Below are 23,415 nucleotides of genomic sequence, written 5' to 3'. Positions count from 1 at the left end.
CTCCCACCTCTGCACATTTATATAGGCTATTCATCATGCCTGGAATACAGTCCCACCTCATCTCCACCTGATAAAATCTTCATTTAAGGCTCAGTTCAGGCACTGCCTCCTCTGTGAAGCCTTCCCTAATTATTTTCTCCCAACTCAAATTTTTTCTAGAGTTTATTTCCCTTATCACATTCTATTGTAGATACCTCTGTGCATTCTGTATCTTCCTCAGTAGACAATAATTTCCCTGATGGGAAGAACTATGTCATGTTTCATATTCTCATTCCAGGGAATTAAGATACATTGAACAAATAGGTGCTTGGTTAACTGTTAGTATAGGAAACATAACAAGCTTTTCTACTGGTTAGCAAGTAGAAAGAAAGTCTCCATCTATACCCTGCTACTCTTAGAATTGTTCTCCCCCTAAGTATGTAGGAATGGACCATGATTGACATTAACAGAAGTGGATGGAGTTGAAAAGAATTTTCCAACACCAAGTCAGATAGTACACTGAGGGCTGGAAGGGTGCTAATACAGAGGCAAAGGAGTGCCAAATACTTAGTGCTTAAAAGTTTCTTTGACTGACTATAACCTAGGTCTCATTCTTAAAGAGATGGGAGAGCACTGCAGTTATGATCTAAGAGGCAATCTATTCCTTTGCCCACAGGTAAAAATAGCATATAGCAAGTGAAGCCTAGAAGTTGGCAACAGAGAGCAGCAAAGGAAACAGCCCAACTGTAACGGACCAATGAATACAGAGAGTAGAATAGCCATAGAGTGTAGTATGGCAACCTGAAGCTTCACATCATCACCTGCCCAGGAGCAGAAATTAATAGCTCCACAAAGGAACAAGGGGCAAACTGGAAGCGACAAAGAAGGGTTATTCTAGGACAGAATCCCAGAAACATCAGCTGCCTTAGTTATGTGTATGGTCTCTATCATGAACATTCATTGACCACATCTTCCCTCTTCTACCAGTGGTCTGGAAATGTGCGGAAGTGTATTTTCCTATGTGTATGGGGGAAATTTTCTTTGTGATTTACTACACTATTTAGTAAATGTCTTTAAACTGTCCTCTGGCTTGATAGAAGCATGGGTAGGTATTCCTGAGTTGTGATTTTGAGTGGATATGGAATGAAAATATGCCTTCAACCTGGGATAGCTTTTACAGAGTCTACCTATAAGGCAGTCACTGGGCTATAATAGTTACGAAATAGTTATAGAAAATGCAACAAGACTCCTTCATTTACTTAATGTCCAATAAATTATACGCTACATTCTAAGTTGGCTAGTGATAGAAATAAACCAAAAAGGTTGTATTTCATTCTGCTTCTCCGTGGTGAAGCCCCGACTGCATAATACACCAAAACCATTTTTTTAAAAAGAGTGACCCTTTAATTATATAACAGTATGCTGCCAGCCCATGAAAATACTGATGGTTCAAATGTCACTGGTGGTTTGACCTTCCTTAAGGATTCCACCATCAAGATCACCTTCCGGACTGACACCTAAAGTCACATTTAGTCACTTCTTATAGATAGAAGTACTTCTCTAAAAATGAAGGAATCCCTGCTGATAAGGAAAAGAAAGAAAAATAAATAAGTAAAAAAGATATAAAGGAAAAGAAAGGAATAGGTAATTTTCAGAACAGGAAGAGCACCCTAGTGGATAAATATGAAAATTATCTCAGATGATCAATGGGACAGCCAAAACCCAGAGCTGCAGGTGAGAGCAAGGAGAAGAGAGTTGTGTTTGGATAGTTTTGGCTGTATTTCCTAGAAGAATGGCCTGAAAGCTTCGAGGATACATACAGCATATATATAGAATTTCAGCTTTAAAGTGATAGGGAATTTGAATTTCCTTACTCTAAGTTGCCATTCTCTAATTCCCCTGAGTCTTCTTGCTTTACTTATAGAAGAAGAAGTTTCACAGAAAATATTTGTGGTGTGTTCCTAGTAAATATGTCTCATCATTTTTTAGCAAAGACTTATTTTCATGCATGATATTCCTTTAAAAAACAGTAATAGAAAAAGGATGCTTTGGTGGAAATGCTTATTCAGGTTTATATTTGAGAAACATTATGTCTCTGCTTGGTTATAAAAGGACAACAAGCTAAAAAGCTATTACTCCCTCCGAGAACAGGATCTGGATCCTGCCTGGGTATTTAGGACTAGCAGCCTGGGATGTACCTCTGGGTTATTCTCAAATCTTTAAGCTTAAGACATCTTTCACATACTCCATTCACTCACCTTTGATTTGAAGAATTTTACTGTGCTTTCTTCTATATGAGGCTACTGGTGATACCCAAATCCCTTCAAGCTATTAGGAATAAACAAGCTGATTTCCCAAGCTGATTAAGAGGTGACATTCTTCTACCTGAACTGGACTTTAAGCCACTTACATGTTAAGAACTGTCCTAAGTTATTCAACAGATTTGGATTACAGATGTGTTATTCCTACATAAGCACTATATAGATGATATAGATAGATATACAAGTACTTTTTTCCTTGAGAAAGGACCTATAAATGATACAATCACTGCTATTCTAATTTTATGCACATGAAATTATGCAGTCGGGTCTTCATTTGCTAACACTGGTTAGACAACAGTTGTGTAAAGTTAACACATTTGTAAATGCACATGCAACCTAAACTTGGTATAGTAACAGAAAATCTCCCTCACCCTTAAACTACAAAGTCTTGTTATGTTCATCTGGAAAATGAGGAACACATCTTCATGTACTTGAACTAAAACCCTATTCTATGTTGTGAATGCTGCAAGTTGAGAATAATTTCATTTCTCTAACACATTAGGCCAGAAGGAACATATCCACAGACAAGGTACACAATGAAAACATGCAGTGGAATTGAACTTTAAATATGCATGGATATCAATGTACACATAGAAGAGTGCCAAGCATATGATAGAATTAAGGTATGTGACCAAATCAGAGGTCTAAAAATGGAGTAAACAATCCAAAAGCAAAGAAGGAGATATGAAGGAGAAACAAAGTTGAAGAAAATGAAAAGGAAATGGGCAAGATGACTCATCTATACTTGAATGTCTGACCTGTTAGTTGCTCGTCGCCTGCAGCAGGGGCGATGCGAATGTATGGTGTTGTAAGCTGAGTCACGAGTATCGCAGCTAAGGCAAAGGAAGATTCCCAGGTCAGCATGCATGAGGGAAAAAAAAGCCAGACTGAAGCTAGGCTAGCAAGAAGAATTCTCGGTCAATATATCAAGTTGTCTCAATTTCTTTCCAACAACCGCAACGAAAAAAAAAAAAAAGAGAGAGAAAACATAGGAAGATTTGGTTTTCCCTCACTGTTTTTCTTTCATGCAGAGTCCTGTGAGGCCATTAAATTGTTAGTTACCAATCAATGACTCTGGCTGTGGTTCAGGTAAGACCAATTGAAGGAATTTTAAAAAAAATATTCATTAATAAGAAATAAGTAGTGGTTCCATCTGATCCTGAACGTGCATTTGTCAAAATTTATTGCTAATTCTGATAAATCAGAGACCTATGACTTCATTTCTTCCACTGAATATAGACAACAAGCATTTTGCCTATGGTCACACAGCTAGGAAGTGCCAGACATGGGAATTGAACCCAGGTTTTCCTGATTCCAAGTCTAGTACTTCAGCCACTATGGCAGGTTGCCTCCCAATTCAGATACATTTTTTCTACTTCCCCCTTCCTTTTAGGTTATTAAGATCTGGCTGCCCATATAAGTCAAAATTGTTTTTGGCCTCATGAACAAAAATTTGTGATCTTTACTTCCAGAATGAAATTCTGATCCATCTATAACTCTTCCATTTAGAAATCTCATTCCAACCCCAATGCAAGTTCAAAATTTCCCCCGAAGATTAAGTATAAGAACACATATAAACTCATTTTTCCTGGTTGCCATTTCCAAAGTCATAACACTTAATTGCCTAAGAAAGAATTAGGGTTCCTGGATGTGACCTCTTGTGTTTCGTGATTTGCCAGCATAGTTCGACAGCTGTCTTTAAGTAGTTAAAGGAGTTGTGACACACATATATTAAAAAAAATATACAAATTAAAAGGTCAGATCTAACATGATGCAGCTGGAAAATGATGCAAAGAAAAAATATTGGAAAATTAAGGATAGGCTTAGATGAAAGATTACTAATTTACATGGAACAGCCTGGGTGCTATTAGAAATGTGGCAGCGAGTGAGGAAAATAGATCATCTACCATCTGCAGACAATTAAACTCAAAACTGCTGCTGCATAATATTTTGAAATATCCCTCTGCAACATTCAAACAGAGCGTTGCTTCCAGTAGCTGGAATGAAGCAGAGACTGAGCTTAAAATGTTACAATAGTCTTTCACTCATTATTAATGAAAGCATCCCAGTGTTGCTAGAGTTGATTAATAATCTAGCATTTTGATCAGAGAACTGAGATCCCTAAAGACACTTGCATGGTCCTTTAAGTAGGAAATAAACAAGTTATAGGACAAGCTGTCCTGAATAGACTTGAATTTGGAATAGAAACCAGCATTGCTACAAAGCATCTGCTTTTCCACCTTAACGTGTGTCTATGCATGCATGTGTGTATGTTGATGTCCTGTTAGCATATAGTTAACATTTCAATAGCTGAAGTACTGTACTTTAAAAAACATTTTGTCTTATCTCACTTAGAAGTAAGTACACCTGTCTCACAGAGACATAAGTAAAAAATTTCAGATCTGCTAAAAATAATGACATTTATTTGAAACTTTTATCAATTCATCTAAACTTCTTTTTACCATTCTGGTTATACTGTATAAATATCAGCTTATATTTAATGCCAGCTCAGTGTTCTACTCAGTATAAGTATTTGTTGTTTTGTAACCCAATGTTACAAAGAATATATGCAAGTATTTTGGAATAGTTTTTTAAATCAATCTGAAATGTATTAAAACCTGGAATTTATTATTACTTTGGAGGTCAAATTCTGAAATTACAGAGTTGCACTTAGCAGAAACTAATCATTTCTGATATTCATGACATTTTCAATAAGGAGATAGAGGAAAATTAGGATATACTGAATACTAAAACATCCAAATTCAATGCTGTAATACACAGCTTAATTAGACTTATCTTTTAGGGACTTAAGGAGAGAAAACTTCATTGTGAACATTTTGAATAGAAATTTATTGTATTTGTTATGTTAGTTCAACTGCTAAAATTTAAAAAAAAAACTACTTTTATATCTCAGTGATCTTAAGACATCCTAGAGTTTACTTATTTATATAACAAATAATCTTCCTGATTTGTATCTTTTAGCAGATACTCTCACTCTTTTAGCAACGTACTTCTTTGTCCTGTATCCAACCCCAGTGGTACTGTGGAACTAACAAAGTACAATGTTTCTTAGAATGATAGAATAAACAGGAAGACTAAGTACATTTTCAAGTGGAGAGTGGAGTTCTAAATATTTTCAACTTCCACCAAAGTATGGAAGTTAACTGGTACTTATCAGATCAACAATGAAAATATTTCCACTGTTTCCTAATGTTTCACAACAATTTCTTCCACCAAAACATTTGCAAATTGCGCCCACATTTGCCATAGCAACTATCATCAGCATAAGGTAGGGGAAAGTTGAGATAGAAAACTTGCAAGTTACGATGATGCTAATACATTAGAAGCCACCCTTTGAAAGTCTGACTTTTAAATGTAGCTTTCAGATAAGAGTACTGGGGATATATTTTCTGAGTTTTCTTTTCTTTTAAAAAATATTGTACTTTGTACAGTCTGTAATAAAACTCATGATGGAGGAGGAATAGGTTGGTAAATCCTCTGGCCCACAAGTAAAATAACACAGTGGTTCAAACACGGCTTCCCCACACTCAAATAGCATACAGCCCTGACATGGAATCTCTTTGAAATGATATATATGTGTATTTTATGTATATGTACATGTATATATGTATATATTCCACATATTTATTGCATAAATATATAGGTAATTTTAAAAAATCTTTTGGATGCTAGGATATTTAAGAAATATATATAAAACTACTTTTAAAAACTGAGTTAATCTTTGCAAATCTAAATGAATCTATATTTAAGATGGTTCTCTCTAACAACTTCAAAGAAAATCCCACAAACAGACACTAAAGACACCAGTCTCATATTGTGGGCAGAGATTTCCATTTTTTTAATTTAATGTACTTGCTCAAGATAGTTTATAGTGTCTTATTATTAATTATATTTGAATATATCACTTTTTTGGCAGGAAGTTGTTAACAGAATAAGATTCTTTACCAAAGTAAGATACTGTCATTTGTTATTCAGTATGATTGAAACCTCCCAAACTAGCATTATAAAGAACTTCTTTAGGACCATCTATTATAAGCAGCAGGGAAGCATAAAGAAGTGAGAAACTCTAGCTGCTAAAAGAGTAGATAGAGTCTACTGATCTAGAAAAACAATCCAACTGGAAAAAAAAAGGAAAGGTAGATTAAAAAAAATAACTGTTATATTTTAAAGTAGCCAAAAGTTGTTCCCTTGACTACAAAGCATAGGAAAAAATGAAGTAGATTAGAAAAAGTAATTTAAATTCTGCTGCATAATAGGGCAATTTGCCATTCTTTCCTCTTTATCTCTGCCTTGTAGAATCTTTACCTTTCTTCAAGGCACATCTTGGGTAGCACTTCCTTTAGGAAGCCTTTTTTGATTCCCATTTTTTTCATCCTCAAATTATCTTATACTTACTTATCAATTAATGAATCAGTAAGGATTTATTCAACACCTACTATGTCCTAGGCACTGTGCTAGAACCTGGATAGATACATAGATACAGATATATATATATATATATATAAAATTTATCATATATATGTTAAAATGGAAAAATCCCTGCTCTCAGGGAGCTTACATTCTAATGAAGGAGATAGCACACATGTACTATATGATATATTATTATGTATATATTATAAATTATAAGTGGTATTGTATGGTACTTTACTTATATATTGCATAGAATATAATATGTATGTACAGATTAAATCTAAAGGATATAAAATATAAACACAAGGTAGTTAGGGAGATCAGTTAAGTTCATGTAGAAGGTGAGGCACTTGAATTATGCCTTGAAGAAAGTGAGGCATTCTTTGAGGTGGAGACGAGGAGACAGGGCATTCCAGGCATGGGGGGCAACCAGTACAAAGACATGGAGGTGGGAAGAGGCCAGTTTGGCTAGATCTCAAGAGTACAGGAGGAGGACTAATGTTTAATGATGCTGGAAAGGCCATTTGGGGTCAGGCCATAAAGGGCTTGAAAAGTCAAAGAGAAGAATTTATATTTGATCCTAGATGCAATAAAAAGTGACTGGAATTGATGAGTAGGGGAGTGATATGTTGAGACATGTGGTTAAGGAAAATCTCTTTGATAGCTATGTAGAAAACGGAGTGGAATAGGGAAAGATCTGAGTAAGGGAGACAAGTTAGTCGGCTATTGCAATAGACCAGGGAGAGTGATGAAAGGATAAGCTGGGATGGTGACTGTGGGATTAGAGAGAAGGACTCAGCTATGAGACACTGTGGAGAGGAAGAGAAATAGCACGTGATTGCTTATGTGAAGTGAAAGAGAGAGTAGATAAACATATATTGAAGTTACAAACTTCAGGAACTCAAGTAATGGTGGTGTCTTCTGCAGAAATAGTGAAGCCTTGCAGGGAGGTGAGTTCTGGGGAAAAGATCCTAAGTTCTGATTTGGACATTTAGAGTTGAAGATGTCTTGAGGAAATCCAGTTCGAAATGTCCAAAAGGCAAATAGTGATGCAAGGACTAATGGTCAGAAGAAAGACTAGGGCTGGGTCTATAGATATGTGAGTCATCTGCACAACTATGGTTAAAGTCATGGGAACTGTGTAGAGAGAGAAGAAAAGAGGTCCCAGCACAGAACTTTGAGGGTACATCAAAAGTTAGGGGGCATGCTAGATAATGATACAACTTTACTGTTTTACTTATCTCCATGCTATGTAACTCCTTAGTAGAATGCAAGAACCTTTTTTTGTTTGTTTTATCTTTCTACCTCTAGCACTAAGCACAGTACTTGTATATAGTAGGTGCTTAATAAATAACAGAATTGAATGAGATTCTTAGCACTTAAGAAATAGGAGGTTCACTGATCAGCCAGCCTAAAGTTAATAAGTACATTCATATCTGCAGAGTAAGAAGCTACACAGATTGTATAACTATTTAAAGGAACTCTCGGGGACAGTTAAGTGGCACAGTGGATAGAGCATTGGCCCTGGAGTCAGGAGGACCTGAGTTCAAATCTGGCCTCAGACACTTTGTACTCACTAGCTGTGTGACCATGGGCAAGTCACTTAACCCCATTGCCTAGCCCAGCAAAAAAATAAAATAAAATAAAGGAGCTCTCCTCTGATACGAGGATGTATAGGAAAACATATTAGGTCTTTTCTGCATCTAATTTTTATGATGTTTAACAGACCCTGTGCATATAATTAAAATGCTCAAAAGATTAAAGGTATAAATAGCATGAAAATATATTTTAAAGAGACATAGTCCAGAGTTGGTTTTGTTTTCCTCTGATATGGAGATGTATAGGAAAACATGTTAGGTCTCTGTGTCTAATTTTTATGATGTTTAATATGTGATATGATTAGTGTCACAACAGACCCTGTGCATATGATTAAAACAATCAAAACATTAAAGGTATAAATAGCATGAAAATGTATTTTAAAGAGACATATCCCTTTCCTTGAAATTATAAATTGAGCTCTTCATGAAAACAAAACCACCTCCAGACTATCTCTGTAAAGATACTTGACAACAGTTATTTCAGAAGAACATTGAAATCTTTGGAAATACAATGCATGTCTTGGGAAAGTGGTTTTGTTAGCTGAAAATTTAATTGAGTGCCAGCATTGTGAAACAAAAACAATTGGGGTGATTTAGTCCAGAGTTATGATGTAGTCTAGAAATATGTTCTCAGTGTTAAGGAGCTTAAGTCTAGGAAGACCCAAAAGCCTCTCTACCTTCTTCCTAGGCCCTATTTCTCTTTAGTACAAGTCAAGATGGAATGACTAACACTGAAGTAAGATGAATTTAAGTAAAAACCATGAAGGACTTTCATGATTCTAAGAGCTGGGAAAGATTACAAAAGGAGCCCACTCCATCTCCTTTTCTGGGGATTTTAAAGAGCGTGCTAGTTTTGCCTAGAGACAAGACATCTCTCAAGGCTGTTTCCAGCTCTATGGGTTTATGAAAAGATAATCGACAAATAGCTCAATGGAATGATCATTCTAATTTTTTACTTCCCCTTTCACAAGCAGAAGCTACCAGAACTGTCTGTTACTATGTAAAGGTTCACAAATCACTTCAAAATGTGAGTGGAGACTATCTAATCAATGAGGTCAACTGATATCTAACCACCCCTTAGTGATGTGTAAAACAAACCACAACATTGATTAAACCTAGATGATGGGAGAAAAATACTACCACAATCTGTTGTGCAAATAGCCAAGCTGTCAGATTTCCTCCTCAATAACGTTACTTACATTGCCAAATCATTCTCAAAATGAAAACTATGACAGAAAGTTCAGTATTACCATGGTAAATATGGCAGGGAATTAAGCTTAATAAATAGAACACAGAAATACCATAATCAACTAGGAAAAATCAGCACATTTAGGACAGAAAGAACATTGGACTGGTAGTCAAAACTATCTGGGTTCAGTTCCTTATTCCAATCATTACTAGCTGTGTGACCTTGGGTAACTTCTCAGTGAATCAGTTTCCCCATCTTTAAAATAGGGATGAAAATAACACCTGTGCTGCCTGCCCAGCAGGATTGTTGCAAGAATCAAATGTGAAAGTAGAAATAGGAGTGTTTTGGAAAAATAAACAAAAACAACAGAAAAGATATTCAAATGTAAAGTGATTTATTATTCTACATTTGGCACTTTAGGAGGTACTTTCATTCTTTTAGACAGGGTGATATAGAAAGTGATAAAGGAATATCTACAAATTTCTGTTTCATGGTAGAGATAAGTTAGAGGCCTAAAAAGGTCAGCACATCAGCCAAGAACCTATGTTAAATACAGGGAATAGTGTAAGAGCTGATTTCATATTAAGAGAAAGAATTAAAAATTAATATTAAAAAACAACCAGGAATATTTGAAAACAACAAATAAACTATATATCATCACAGTCAATTACTTTCAAAATTAAGGTATTCAATGAAGTTTTTAGCAGTATACTACCCATTTATAAAATGGCTCTTAAGGACCCCAGTACTTTCACTGCATTGAATTACATGTTAATATGTAGCCACTTCTTTGACATATAAAACCAAAAAAAAAAAAAAACATTTTGTTTTTTTATGTTTGAATGATCAGTTGAGCTGGTCCATTATCAATGCTTTGCAGAAATTAAGGGAGGGGTGTTACCCCAAACAGTCCTAAACTTACTATCTCAACAATACTATTTCAAACATTATTCTAGGTATGGGTTATCTTAAGTCCAGTTCATGTACTCCATACTATAATACCCTGGAATTTCACGGTTTCCAGGAATACTGACTTCACCAACATAAACATTTTACTTATTCTCTGTTAAGAATAATTATAATTGGATAAGTGCTCATAAATAGTGGCTAATTTTTACTACCTTGCACATGAGCAGCATCCAGGCATACCTCTATGATTCTATTACATAAAAAATACAAGAAATAAGTATAGTGAGATCATATAATAACCTCACAAGGTAAGCTTTAGAATGATCATCAAATGAGAAAATAGACTCACTACCTTCCCTTCTTTGCAGAGGTGAGAGCCTATGTGCTTATACTGTCAGAATAAGGTGATGTATCAGGGTGCGGGGGTGTTTGCTTTAGTGTTTTGTTTTGTTTTGTTTTGGTTAATTGCTCTTCCTCTCTTTTTATTTTTAATTTTGTGATACAAGAGATGAAGGTGATATACAAATAAGAAATCTGTAATTTTTGAAAGCCCTCAAATTAGAAACAAGTTATAAAAACAATGCTGATGCTTCTGCAGAAAAATTTCTAGACTCCATTACATTAGTCCTATGTATTATCAAATAATTTTAAATGACACAATATTGTTATTTCTAGTGGTTTAAAAATATTCAGTAAAAGAGTTTCTATGATACAGAAAAGCACCTCAGAATTTCAACCTACCTTTGGTGGCCACCCTGACGCAATCAATCTTGGTTTCCTGTATCAAATAAAGAGGAAAAAGGGGTCACTACTCAGAAGCTCACTAAGAAAACCATCTGTAGCTTAAGTCAAAAGCTATCCATGAGGCAAGCCCTTCTTGTTTTTGAAGTTTTGATTACCAGATGAAGGCTCCAAAACATGCACTGAATTTTACTTCCTGGCTAAAAATACTAGGACATGCAACAACAACCACAAAAAAATACCTCACCTAACTTTGGCTCAAAAGATGAAAGAAAAGTAACAAATACAAAAGTGTGGCTATCTTTCTGCAGCTTTACTGACCTCTAACTATTCTCACTCCCTTCCTGTGCAAACAAGGCTGGAGAAGAGAACACATCTCAGCTCAAAGAACTGTATCTGACTTTTTTTTTAATCACAATTCTGCAGTCTCGATGTATCGCCAAAGTGGAGCCATTAGGATGACTAGAAACAATTTCCAGCCTGTTGAGAGAGGCAGGCAAATCTTGTCTATCTGCTCAGGATTTTTTTTTGGGGGGGGGGAGAGAAAATTGAGGAAGAAATAACTGAATAAAATGGGCCCAGCAAGAGCCCTATGAAAGTTTTTATTTCAATTCCAAACCCATCTTACTGATGCTATTTTCACTTTAAAAAAGAATCCTAATTCAATCATAGCAAAAGGAAACTTAACTTGCTTTAGAACCAAGGAGTTAGGATAAAATAAGCCAAATAGACAGATACTACGATCAAAATGAAAATGAATTGCGCGCGCGCGAGAGAGAGAGAGAGTGTGTGTGTGTGTGTGTGTGTGTTGTAGTTGTACTTCGGATGTAGGCTAAGAAACATATATTCATTTATTCCCTCCACATGCATTTATCAAGTTCCTACTATGTGCTAGGCACTGTTGTATCAGCTACTGGGGAAAGAAAAAAATCTATGAAGCAATCTCTGCCTTTTGTAAGTTTATTCTATGATGGAGGAGGAGATTGGAAGAGGGTCTCATCTATTCCATGAAACATGTAAACACATGAGTTTATATATGATAATGTAAAGGAGAAAGGGAGCTAACAACTTGGGAGGGGTGGAAGAGTCAAGAATGGCAGGAGTCTTAAAAACACTATGAATTCTAAGAAGTAGAGGTAAGGAAGCAATGAATTCTAAGATGGTGGGGGGGGTTGGGATGAGCAGGGTACAGCCTGTGCAAAACATGGGGGTGAGATATAGAAAGCTGACTTAGAAGAAGAGCAATATGGGGGCAGCTAGGTGACGCAGTGGATAGAGCACCGGCCCTGAAGTCAGGAGGACCCGAGTTCAAATCCGGCCTCAGACCAAACACTTGTCACTTACTAGCTGTGTGACCCTGGGCAAGTCACTCAACCCCAATTGCAAAAAAAAAAAAGAGCAAAAGAGTTTGGATGGAATGTAGAGTTTGTGCAGTTGAATAATGTAAAATAAGTGAAAATGAAGTTTCTTGAGCAAAGGAATGGCAAGGGATTTATTCTTTAGGGAGATTATTTTGACAACTGACTGAAAAACAGATTAAGAGGTGAGAGTGCCAAAGATGAGATGCCCATTAGAAGTCATTACAAATCAACTTTTGGAAACACATGTACAAATGGAAATGATTTTTCAATCATTTGATCTCATAGCACTTTAAAGTCCTTCTTCTAGACTACAAACACTTTGACGACAGAGATTGTGCCTGATTATGTCATTTTCTTCCCTTCATAAGAAAGAGTAGTCAAGAAATGGTGAGTCAGTCATCAGGTGTTTATTAAACATTTACTGTTAGTCCTATGTATTATGTGCCAGGCACACTGTTAAGTGTCAGAGATACAAAGAAAGGCAAACATCAAAGCCCAGGTCACAAAAAAGCTCACATTCTAATGCAAAACAACCATGGACACAGGAGATAGATACAAAGAAGGACCTCTCAGAGGGAAGGCACAACTAGCAAGTACTAAGGGATACAGAGAAAGGCCTCATACAGAAAGGAGGACTTGAGCTTGGACAGCTGGGTGGTACAGGGGATAGAGCACTGGGCTTGGAATCAGGAAGACTCATCTTTCCGAGTTCAAATCTGGCCTCAGATACTTACTTGCTGGGTGACCTTGAGCAAGTCACTTAACCCTCTTTGCCTCAGTTTCCACTTCTGTCAAGTGAGTTGGAGAAAGAAATGACTAACAGTTCCGAAACCATTGTCAAGGAAACCTCAATGGGGTCATGAAGAATCAGAAATGATTAAAAACAACCCAACAACAACAAAATCTTAGTCTCAAATATCTACTCAAAATAGATTATCTGATTAATACCTATTGAATGAAACTAAAGCATTATGATAATATGCCTTCCCTCAAAGATACTTCTTAGTTCATATTTTTAGTTCAAAGCCATGTAAGAAAACTACTGCTTTCTAATAATCATGACTTTGTTACCACCTAAGCGATCTGAATGAAGTGAATATGATAGAAATGGCATAGCTGACTATTGTCTCCAAAAACAAATACCAAATGTTCTGTTTGGCACTCAGAACCCTTCATAACCCATCCTCCTTCCTAACTTTCCACTCTTCTTACACCTTATTCCCCCAACTTCAATCCAGGGACAGTGGCCTCAATGTTGTTACATGATTAACAAGCTCCATCTCTCAGCTCTGGACCTTTTTTCTGACTGTCCTCCATGCCCGGAACACTCTCCCTCCTCCATTCTGACTACTGACCTCCCTGGCTTCCTTTAAATAACAACTAAAATCACATCTTCTACAAGAAGCTTTCCCCAATCTCTCTTAATTCCAGTGCATTTCCTCTGTTAATTATTTCCTATTCATCATATATATAGGTGTCATACACCATATATGCCATAGAAGATACATATATCACATTATATGTGTGCCATATTGCATGTGTCCTATATAATATACCTACATATATACCTACATGTATACACATACATGCATGCGCACACACACACATCTTGTTCAGTATATATTTGTTTTCATGTTTGTCCCCCGAATAGCTTGTAAGGTCCTTGAGGGCAGGGATTGTTCTTTTGCCTCTTTTTTGCACGCCCCGGCCTTGGACCAGTGTCTGGGACATAGCAGGAGCTTAATAAATATTGATTGATTAGCCACATGTAACACTTACCCCATTGGCTCTACTAGCAGCTTGAAAATAAATTCTGTAGCTTTTGTGGGGGAGAAGAGGAGTGTTCCAGTAGCCATTGTATGTTCTATTGTCACCAATTGTAAAGGGCTGAGCAGCCTGGAGGCTGTTTGCTGGAAACTCGGCAGCAAAATAATATGGAGAGTTGAGGACCGAAGCATTCTGGAAGTGAATTGGCACGGGGTAGCATTTCAGTATTTCCGTCGTCTTTTTAGTTCTACGAGGGCTTTCTTCTTCAACCACTATTTGGTAAACACTAAGGAAGGAGAAGAGAAAAATCAAAGGCAGTGAGTTCTCATATCCTAGATCTGTAATACTGAGGGTTTTTTTAATGACGTCTGACTGAGGCTACCACGACTCCATTTCTCACTGCACAGTATCCTGGAACGTGCAAATCACAGAAAACGCCGGATAAAGGCAATTAAGTACTGAAGTCTGGGAGGTTAGTGGTGGAAAAAAATGACATCCATGCTTTCCTATAGTGTCCTAAGATTTACAACATGCTTTCCTCACAACAATCCTTTGAGATAAGTAGTGCAAGGGTTATTATCCTGATCATGCAGCTGGGGTGAGGTTAAAGGGTATTATCATAATCTCAGGTAGATCAAAATAACAAATGACCCCACAGATGATTGGCAGTTCAAGTGGTAAGCCCAAGTAGGCTGCAGCATTATCCCCAATGATGACAGCTAGCCTGAGGAGTTGTATGAAAGATATTATCAAGGACTTTAGTTACTTAAAAAAAAAAGAGTGGTTGTTGAAAGACTTTGATGGTGATGATGGTGATAACATTCATATAGTGTTCTGAGGTTTGTAAAGTACTTTACAGATATTATCTCATTTAATCCTACAACAACCTTAGAAGGAAGGTGCTATTATGATCCCCATTTACAGATAAGAAAACTGAGCCAGATAAAGGTTAAGTGATTTGCGCAGGGTCACACAGCTAGTAAAAGTCTGGAACCAGATGTGAATGCTGGTCTTCCTGACTCCAAGTTCATCTCTCTCTGTTTTAATTTCCTCATTTTCAAAATGGGAGGGATGGAATGTCTTTCAACTCTCCCTGCAAGACCTTATGAAGGCCACCATCCCATCATACTGATGCTCTCTGGAGGACCTATGGAAAAATTATAGGTAAGACTTACTCAGGATAAGAGGGCAAGAATGAGTTGTAATCTGTATCAGATGGGTTGTAATTTGAAGCAATGAAGAGAATGTTTATCAGTGATATCATGGATCAAACTAAGTGTCAGAGAAAAGTATAGATGAAGAAATAGAGGCTTAGGGGCTCACTGGGACAAGAAGGTTTGTCCATGATCACACAGCCAATAGGTATCAGAGCCAGGATTCAAATTTAGACCTTATGGATCTTTCCCTTTCTTTTTGCCACTGAAAGAAAGTCCATTGATCATTCCCAAATAAAAACATGTCCTTTTGTTAAAGAATTATAAAGTATTATCTATTAAGTAATTTATGATCTATTTTATCTATTATTATTATCTATTAATTATCTATTATCTAATTATTCGGTAACATCTATTAGGTATCATTTTTCTTTCAAATGAGGAAGAGCTTATTAGTATTTATGAGAACAAACTAAATAAATGCTGTTTTCCATATACTTGGCGGAACATGAATATATGTGTGTGTATATATATATATACATATACACACATATTTATAAACATATACACATACACATATATGTAAGACCATACTATGCATATTCCTATGTCAGTCCTTTCTCTGGATCTGGATAGCATCTTCCTTCATAGGTCCAAGTCTTTCCATGTTTTTCTAAATCAAACAACTCATCATTTCTTATATCATAACAGTATTCCATCACAATCTTATACCACAGCTTGTTTATCCATTCCCCAATTGAAGAGGATCTATAATTTTAGCAAATCTGATAGGTGTAAGATAACAACTTAAAGTTGTTCTAATTTGATTTTCTCTAATCAATAATGATTTAAAGCATTTTTCTCATATGATTATATATAATCTTCATTTCTTCATTGAAAAACTGCCTGTTCATATCCCTTGACCATTCATTAATTGGGGTATGACTCATACTCTTATAAATTCGACAAAGTTCTCCATCTAGTTGAGAAATGAGACCCTTTTCTGAGAGATTATCTGTGAAAGTCTCTTCCCCCAGTTTTCTGCTTTCCTTCTAATCTTGGCTGCACTGGTTTTATTTATACAAGAAATTTTAAATTTAAAATAATCGAGATTATCCCTTTTACAACTCAACAATGCTCTCTATCTCTTGTTTCTTCACATATTATTCTCCTATCCATGAGTCTGATAGGTAATATGTTCCATGTTCTTCTAATTTTGGTATATGACTATCAAAGTTGGCCCATTCTTTTGAAGGTAGCTCAGAGAATAGAGTGCTGGACCAAGAGTCAGGAAGACCTGGGTTCCTATCTTTCCTTAGATACTCACTGGCTGTGTAACCCAGGACAAGTCACTTAACCACTGCCTTATTTTCCTCATATGTTAACCAGGGAGAAGACTAGCTCATACCTTCCAGGATTATCATGAGGATAAAATGAGATAATATTTATAAAATGCTTTACAGACCTTAAAAGTCTTATTCAAATATTACCTATCAGCTCTAGCTGCACGTAATACAATAGGTATAATGAGTAATGGACTTGGAATCAGAAAAGACCTGAGATTAAATTCCATCTCAGATACCTTCTAGCTATTTGACTTTTGAACACTTAACCTCTACCTCAGTTTCCTCACCTGTAAAATGGAGATGATAATAGTACCTAACCTCCTCAGGTTGTCATTAGGATCAAATGAGATAAGATGTATAGCACTTTGCAAACTTCAAAACATATAAATGCTAGCTATTTATTATTGTTGCTGTTGTTATTGTCAATCAAATTAAGCATGAAGGACACATGAGCTTCTAGGATCAAACGATCAAAGATTTAGAGCTGAAGGAGAATTTATAGGGCTTATATTTTGACCCTTTAATTTTACAGATGAGGATACTGAGATCCACAAAGTGACTTGCTTAGGGTCACACAGATAATAAATGCTAGATGGCATCTCACACTGTGTTATTCTTGGACATACTTCAGAGGTAGCTACCAAAATTCAGGAGCTGAGGACTGAGATATCACTGGAATGGGATTTATCAGAAGGGAGCTAACCAATGGAGTTCAATTTTCCCACCAAATTTACTTCCTGGGAAACTTTCCATATTATGGGAAGATTTATGTACTAACTGATAAAGAGAATTGAAAATTGTGGGGATCTATCCAAGAAAATGTGATTTTATCTTAACATTTCATTCATTGACAGGAAGCACCTTTGTGTTTTTTGTTTACAAAAGGTGGTAGGGTATGGTATACTCCTTCAGTGACTATATGTACCCAAGATATAAGTATAAAGAATTTGTATCTCCTACTTGTATTGTAGATATCCTGGAAACGGTCCACAGAACCTACATTTATTCTTAACTAGATTTATGAACCAGGAAGGGAGGGGATGGTTATCACCTTATAAAAATTAGGAATGAGTGGAAAGTGGCCTTCAGCACTAGATTTGGACACTAAATATCAGGCTATTCCTTGGGGGCTAGCCAATATCTGGGCAAAACTTCAGGACTTAATTAACAATGTCCTTCCTTTACCTCATTGGCATTTTGATATTTTTATGCCATGAACAGAACCATGTATCCTAAGAAAGTTCAACTTTAATAATTAACTTTGTTGTGTCACCACGGTTTATATTGTAAAACAGATAACTAGCTCAAGTAGCATTCATGGGGTTCATTTTAGGACCATACAGACTAAAAATTCATTCACAACACATGGGGATATTGTGGTAATGGTTGATAACCCGTTCTCTCCTAAGGTGAAAGCTTTCCAATTTTCTTTTTTGAAATATCAACTTCTTTCAACAATTTAACCCAGAACTTATGACTGATGGAACCCTGGACCTGACTAACAGAGAACTGCTCATATTTCAATGAGAACTAAAGCAAACATTTAAGACAGCCCCCCATTATAGCACTTTAATGGTAAAATCTTATTTGCTATAGAAACTAATTCATCACATATAGCCCTACTTCAAGGGAGAAACTAAATCTGAAACTTTTGTTATTGTTGTTGTTGTTGTTGAGTTGTTTCAGCCACGTCTGACTCTTTGTTACCCCATTTGGGGTTTTCTTGGCAAAGATACTATAATGGTTTGTCATTGACTTCTCAGGACCATTTTACAGATGAAGAACTAAGGAAAACAGGGTTAAATGACTTGCCCAAGTTCACACAGCTAGCTATTAAGTGTCTGAGGCCAGATGTGAACTCAGAAAGATGAGTCTTCCTGATTTTCAGCCCAGTGCTCTATCCACTGTGCCACCTAACTGAAACTATTACTGCTTAATGACTACTGTTCACGACAGTTAACAGCCATGAAAAGAAATTACAAAGAGATGGATATAGAATTATCAGTAACTAAGATGGCCCTAGAAAAATGGCAGATTTATCTGGAAGGGCATATCAGATTCTCACTGGCCATACACATTTTACATATTAAAATAAGCATGTGCACATCTTATCATCTAGGCATTATGCCCACTTGGTGCTTGCTTTCCTGTGCTTTTTCTTCCAGCCAATTCATCTACCAGGGATCAAAAATATACTGGGAGATGTTTTGCCCTAGAGTGTAGACTTAGAGGCAACTGTTGTTGTTGGAATGGGTCAAAACATAGATATGTGTACTTGGGTTTTCTGTAATCGTGCTAAGAAATTAGGAAGCCAGCTGAGACTGGGGAGTGTCTCCACAATACCAATAACAATCAGTCATTGAAACCACATCACAATGCCCTAAATAGCAGGACTTATGGGGAAAATTTGGATGAAATAATTAATTTGCCAACACACCTGGTGGTCATATTTGGCCAAATAACGCCTTTAATGTTATATGGAAGGCTATGACAGATATTCACATACCCAAAAACTCCACTGAAAGTCATAGGGTTTGAACTTTGTGGAGTTCAAAGTATGGGCAGATCTGCTACCATTCAATATCTCAAGGGGCAGCTGGATGGAAAATGCATTCTTGGAGAGCCAAAATTCATATTACAAAATCTTAAATTCAGTGTCTTAACAAAGAGTTAATGATATAAGTGGGAGACTGGAGAGAGCTGCTTCTAAATGTGGAGACCAGACACATTAAGCTATCCTAGGGGCCCTTCAGCTTTGTTGGTGACCTCATATTGAGAGGAGAAAGTGACAGGAAGGTTGCCTGGAGGACTAAAAGGAAGGATCTAACAATACTGTGACACAGGACTTAGAGCTGAAAGGCATCTAGGTGGCACAGAGGATAGAATATTGGGCCCCTTAAGTCAGGAAGATCTTAGTTTAAATATGGCCTCAGATACTAACTGTGAAACCTTGGGCAAGATTCCTCAACTGTAAAATGGGGACAATAATAACACCCACCTCTCAGAGTGGTTGCGAGGACCAAATGAAAAAATAGTTGTAAGGTACTTAGCACAATGGCTGACACATAGTAGGTGCTATGTGTATGCTAGCTATGATGATGAGGATGATGATGATGATAGGAGCCCTTCAATAAGATATCAGGAGAATGAAAAGGAGCTCATTCTGTCTTCTCTTAGAATCTCCCACTATAGTTTAAAATCTAGCTAGAGATAACTGTCACCTGAGGTTGGATACTTTTTAAGATAAAAAAAAAATCAATGAATCAATAAGTACAGACACTATGTACCAGGCACAGCTGGGAAAAGTGCAATCCATTAATCCAGAAAAGAAGAGCACTAGAAAATAGCAAAAAACCCAAATATGTTCCTCCATATTCCCCCCGTCCCCAAAAAAGAGGAGTAAAGAGAAGGAAAGGATTAGCCCTACTGTAATATATAGAAGGAAGATGGTGACTCACTAGATCTAGAAGCTGCAGATTCAGGATTCCAATTCCTCTGAACTAACCTCTTTATATCAGTTGAAAATTAGTGCAACTTTTGAGAAAATAAAAGGACGAAAAATTTTAAATTTTGTATAAGCTAGCACATAGTAAGCCCTTTAAATATATATATATATATTAAGTATTTCCCAATTACATGTAAACATTTTAATATTCATTTTAAAAAATTTTGAGTTCCAAATTCTCTCCCTCCCTTATCACTGCCTTGTCTTTCACAGTTGATCATTCTTACAAAATTGTGATTACTGTGTATAATGTTTTCCTGGTTCTGCTCACTTCAATTTGCATGAGTTCATATTAGTCTTCCCAGGTTTTCCTGAAACCATCCTGCTCATCATTTCTTATAGCACAATAGCATTCTATCACAATCATAAACTGCAACTTACTCAGCCATTCCCCAATTGATGAACATCCCCTTGATTTCCAATTCTTTGACAACATATAAAGAGCTGCTGTAAATATTTTTGTACAAATAGGTTCATTTTTCCTTTTCTTTTATCTCTTTGAGATACAGATCTAGTAGTAGTATTACTAGGTCAAAGGGTATACACAATTTTATAACTCTTTGGGCATAGTTCCAAATTGCTCTCCAGAATGGTTGGACAAGTTCACAACTTCAACAATAGTTCATTAGTATCCTTATTTTTCCACATCCCTTCCAGCATTTTTCATTTTTCTTGTCTATCATGTTAGCCAACCTGATAGGTGTGAGGTGGTACCTCAGAGTTGTTTCAATTAGTATTTCTCAAATCAATAGTGATTTAGAGCATTTTTCCATTTGATTATTAATAGCTTTTTTTCCCCTGAAAACTTCGTGTTCATGTCCTTTTACCATTTATCAACTGAAGAACGGTACTCATTTATATAATTTGGATCAACTATCTTATATATTTGAGAAATGAGACCATGATCAGAGAAACTTGCTGTAAATTTTCCCTCCAATTTCCTGTTCTCCTTCCAATTTTGGCTGCATTAATTTCCTTTGTACAAAAGTTTTTTCCTCCCTAATTTGATGTAATCAAAATGATCTATTTTACTTCCCACAATCTCCTCTTTCTCTTGTTTGGTCATAAACTCTTCCCTTATCCATAAATCTGACAGGTATATTTTTCAGTGCTCTACTAATTTACTTTATGTCTAAAATCATTTATCCACTTTGGCCTTAATTTGGTATATAGTGTAAGATGTTGGTCTATGCCTAGTTTCTGCCAAACTGCTTTCCAGTTTTCCTAGCAATTATTGTCAAATGGTGAGCTCTAGCCTTAAAGCTTGGATATTTGGGATTATCATATATTAAGTTACTACAGTTATTTACAACTGCGTATTATGTAGTTAGTCTATTCCACTGATCAACCACTCTATTTCTTAGCCAGTACCAGATTGTTTTGATGATTACCACTTGGTAATATAGTTTGAAATTTGACACTGCTTGGCTTCCTTCCTTCACAATTTTTTTTCATGGTTTCTTTTGATTTTCTTGATCTTTTGTTCTTCTAAATGAATTCTGTTACTAATTTTTCTAGCTCTAAAAATAATTTTTCTTAGTTTGAGTTATGTAACACTGAATGAGTAAATTAACTTAGGTAGAATTGTTATTTTTATTAGTTTGCATGGTCTACCCATGAGCAATGAATAGTTTTTCCAATTGTTTACAGCTGTATTTGTATGAAAAACATCTTTCTAATTGTTCTTGGTTTTTTCTTTGCAGGTAGACTCCCAAAGTATTTTGTATTGTCTGCAGTTACTTTAAATGGAATTTCTCTTTCTATCGTTGGTAATATATAGAAATGCTGATGATTTATGTGAGTTTATCCTATATCCTGCAACTTTACTGATGTAGTTAATTGTTTGAACTAGTTTTTTAGTTGATTCTCTAGGGTTCTCTAAGTATGCCTTCATATCATCTGCAAAGAGGGATTGTTCCCTCAATGCCTATTTTTATTCCCTCAATTTCTTTTTTTAGCTAGCATTTCTAGTACAATATTGAATAACAGTGGTGATAATGAGCATCCTTGTTTCACCCTGATCTTATTAGGAAGGCTTCTAGCTTATCCCCATTACAAATAATGCTTGCTTATGGTTTTAGATAGATACTACTTATTATTTTGAGAAAGGCTCCATTGATTCCTATCCTTTCTAGTGTTTTTAAATAGGAATGGTCATCACAACATGTCAAAGGCTTTTTCTGCATCTGTTGACATAATATTATGATTTTCATTGTTTTGTTAATGACATAGCTAATTATGATAATGGTTTTCCTAATTTTGAACCAGCCCTTCATTACAGATATAAATTCCACCTGGTCATAATGTATGCTCTTTGTGATAGACTGCTATAATCTCCTTCTCAGTATTTTATTTAAAATTTTTTTGCATTGATATTCATTAAGGAAATTTATCTATAGTTTTTCTCTGTTTTTGGCTTCCCTGGTTTAGGTATCAAAAACATATTTGTGTTACAAAGGGAATTTGGTAGGACTCCTTTTTTTTTACTTTTTTTTTCCCAAATAGTTTATGTAGTATTGGGATTAATCATTCTTCAAATGTTTGGTAGAATTCACTTGTAAATCCATCTTGTCCTGGGGATTTTTTTCTTAGGGAGTTCATTTATGACTTGTTCAGTTTTTTTTTCTAAGATAGGGTTATTTAAATTCTCTTTTCTCTTATGTTAATCTGTGCAATGCTAGCTCTGGTATCTACTATCTGTATCACTTGGGGCAAGCCATATTACCTCTTTAGGCTAACTTGTTCATCTGTAAAATGAGAGCATTGTAAGATATGAACTCTAAACTCCCTTCTAGTTTTAAATTCTGTTATCCTATGGCCTGTATTTTTGGGCATATTCTTGAGCTTTCTGCCTTTAGTTTCCTCATTGGTAAAATTAAGAGTGGGAATTAACTGATTTTTTCCCCGGACCCCATTGTTTCTACCTCCAAAATACTTCTCACTTGCATCTACCTTGTCTTGTCACAAAGCCAGCACTCTAGTTCAGGCCCTCACCATCTTTTACCTGGACTAATACATTAGCCTTCTAATCTATTTGTCTGCCTAAAGGTTCTCTCTATTCCAATCCATCCTCAACAGAGCTGTCAAAGTGATTTTCCTAAAGCATGGGGATAA

The 23,415-nt window shown here is 36.0% G+C and overlaps 1 protein-coding gene across 5 annotated transcripts in view; it reads right to left on the bottom strand.

Annotated features, from left to right (window-relative positions):
* The window catches only part of LOC114031828 (receptor-type tyrosine-protein phosphatase mu), a 958,139-nt gene that overhangs the window by 373,046 nt on the left and 561,678 nt on the right, over window positions 1–23,415 (bottom strand). For all 5 annotated transcript variants that reach the window (XM_027846963.1, XM_027846964.1, XM_027846965.1 and 2 more), the window contains exons 12-13: window positions 14,309–14,582; window positions 11,169–11,205 (exon numbers count right to left, since the gene is read on the bottom strand). In XM_027846963.1, the coding sequence (XP_027702764.1) occupies window positions 11,169–11,205; window positions 14,309–14,582 (311 nt within the window). The remainder of the gene's footprint in view (window positions 1–11,168; window positions 11,206–14,308; window positions 14,583–23,415) is intronic.

Source organism: Vombatus ursinus, unplaced genomic scaffold (genome assembly GCF_900497805.2).
Source record: "Vombatus ursinus unplaced genomic scaffold, bare-nosed wombat genome assembly UNPS02015255.1, whole genome shotgun sequence".
Taxonomy (NCBI): domain Eukaryota; kingdom Metazoa; phylum Chordata; class Mammalia; order Diprotodontia; family Vombatidae; genus Vombatus; species Vombatus ursinus.
This window is presented reverse-complemented; position numbering and strand designations above follow the sequence as displayed.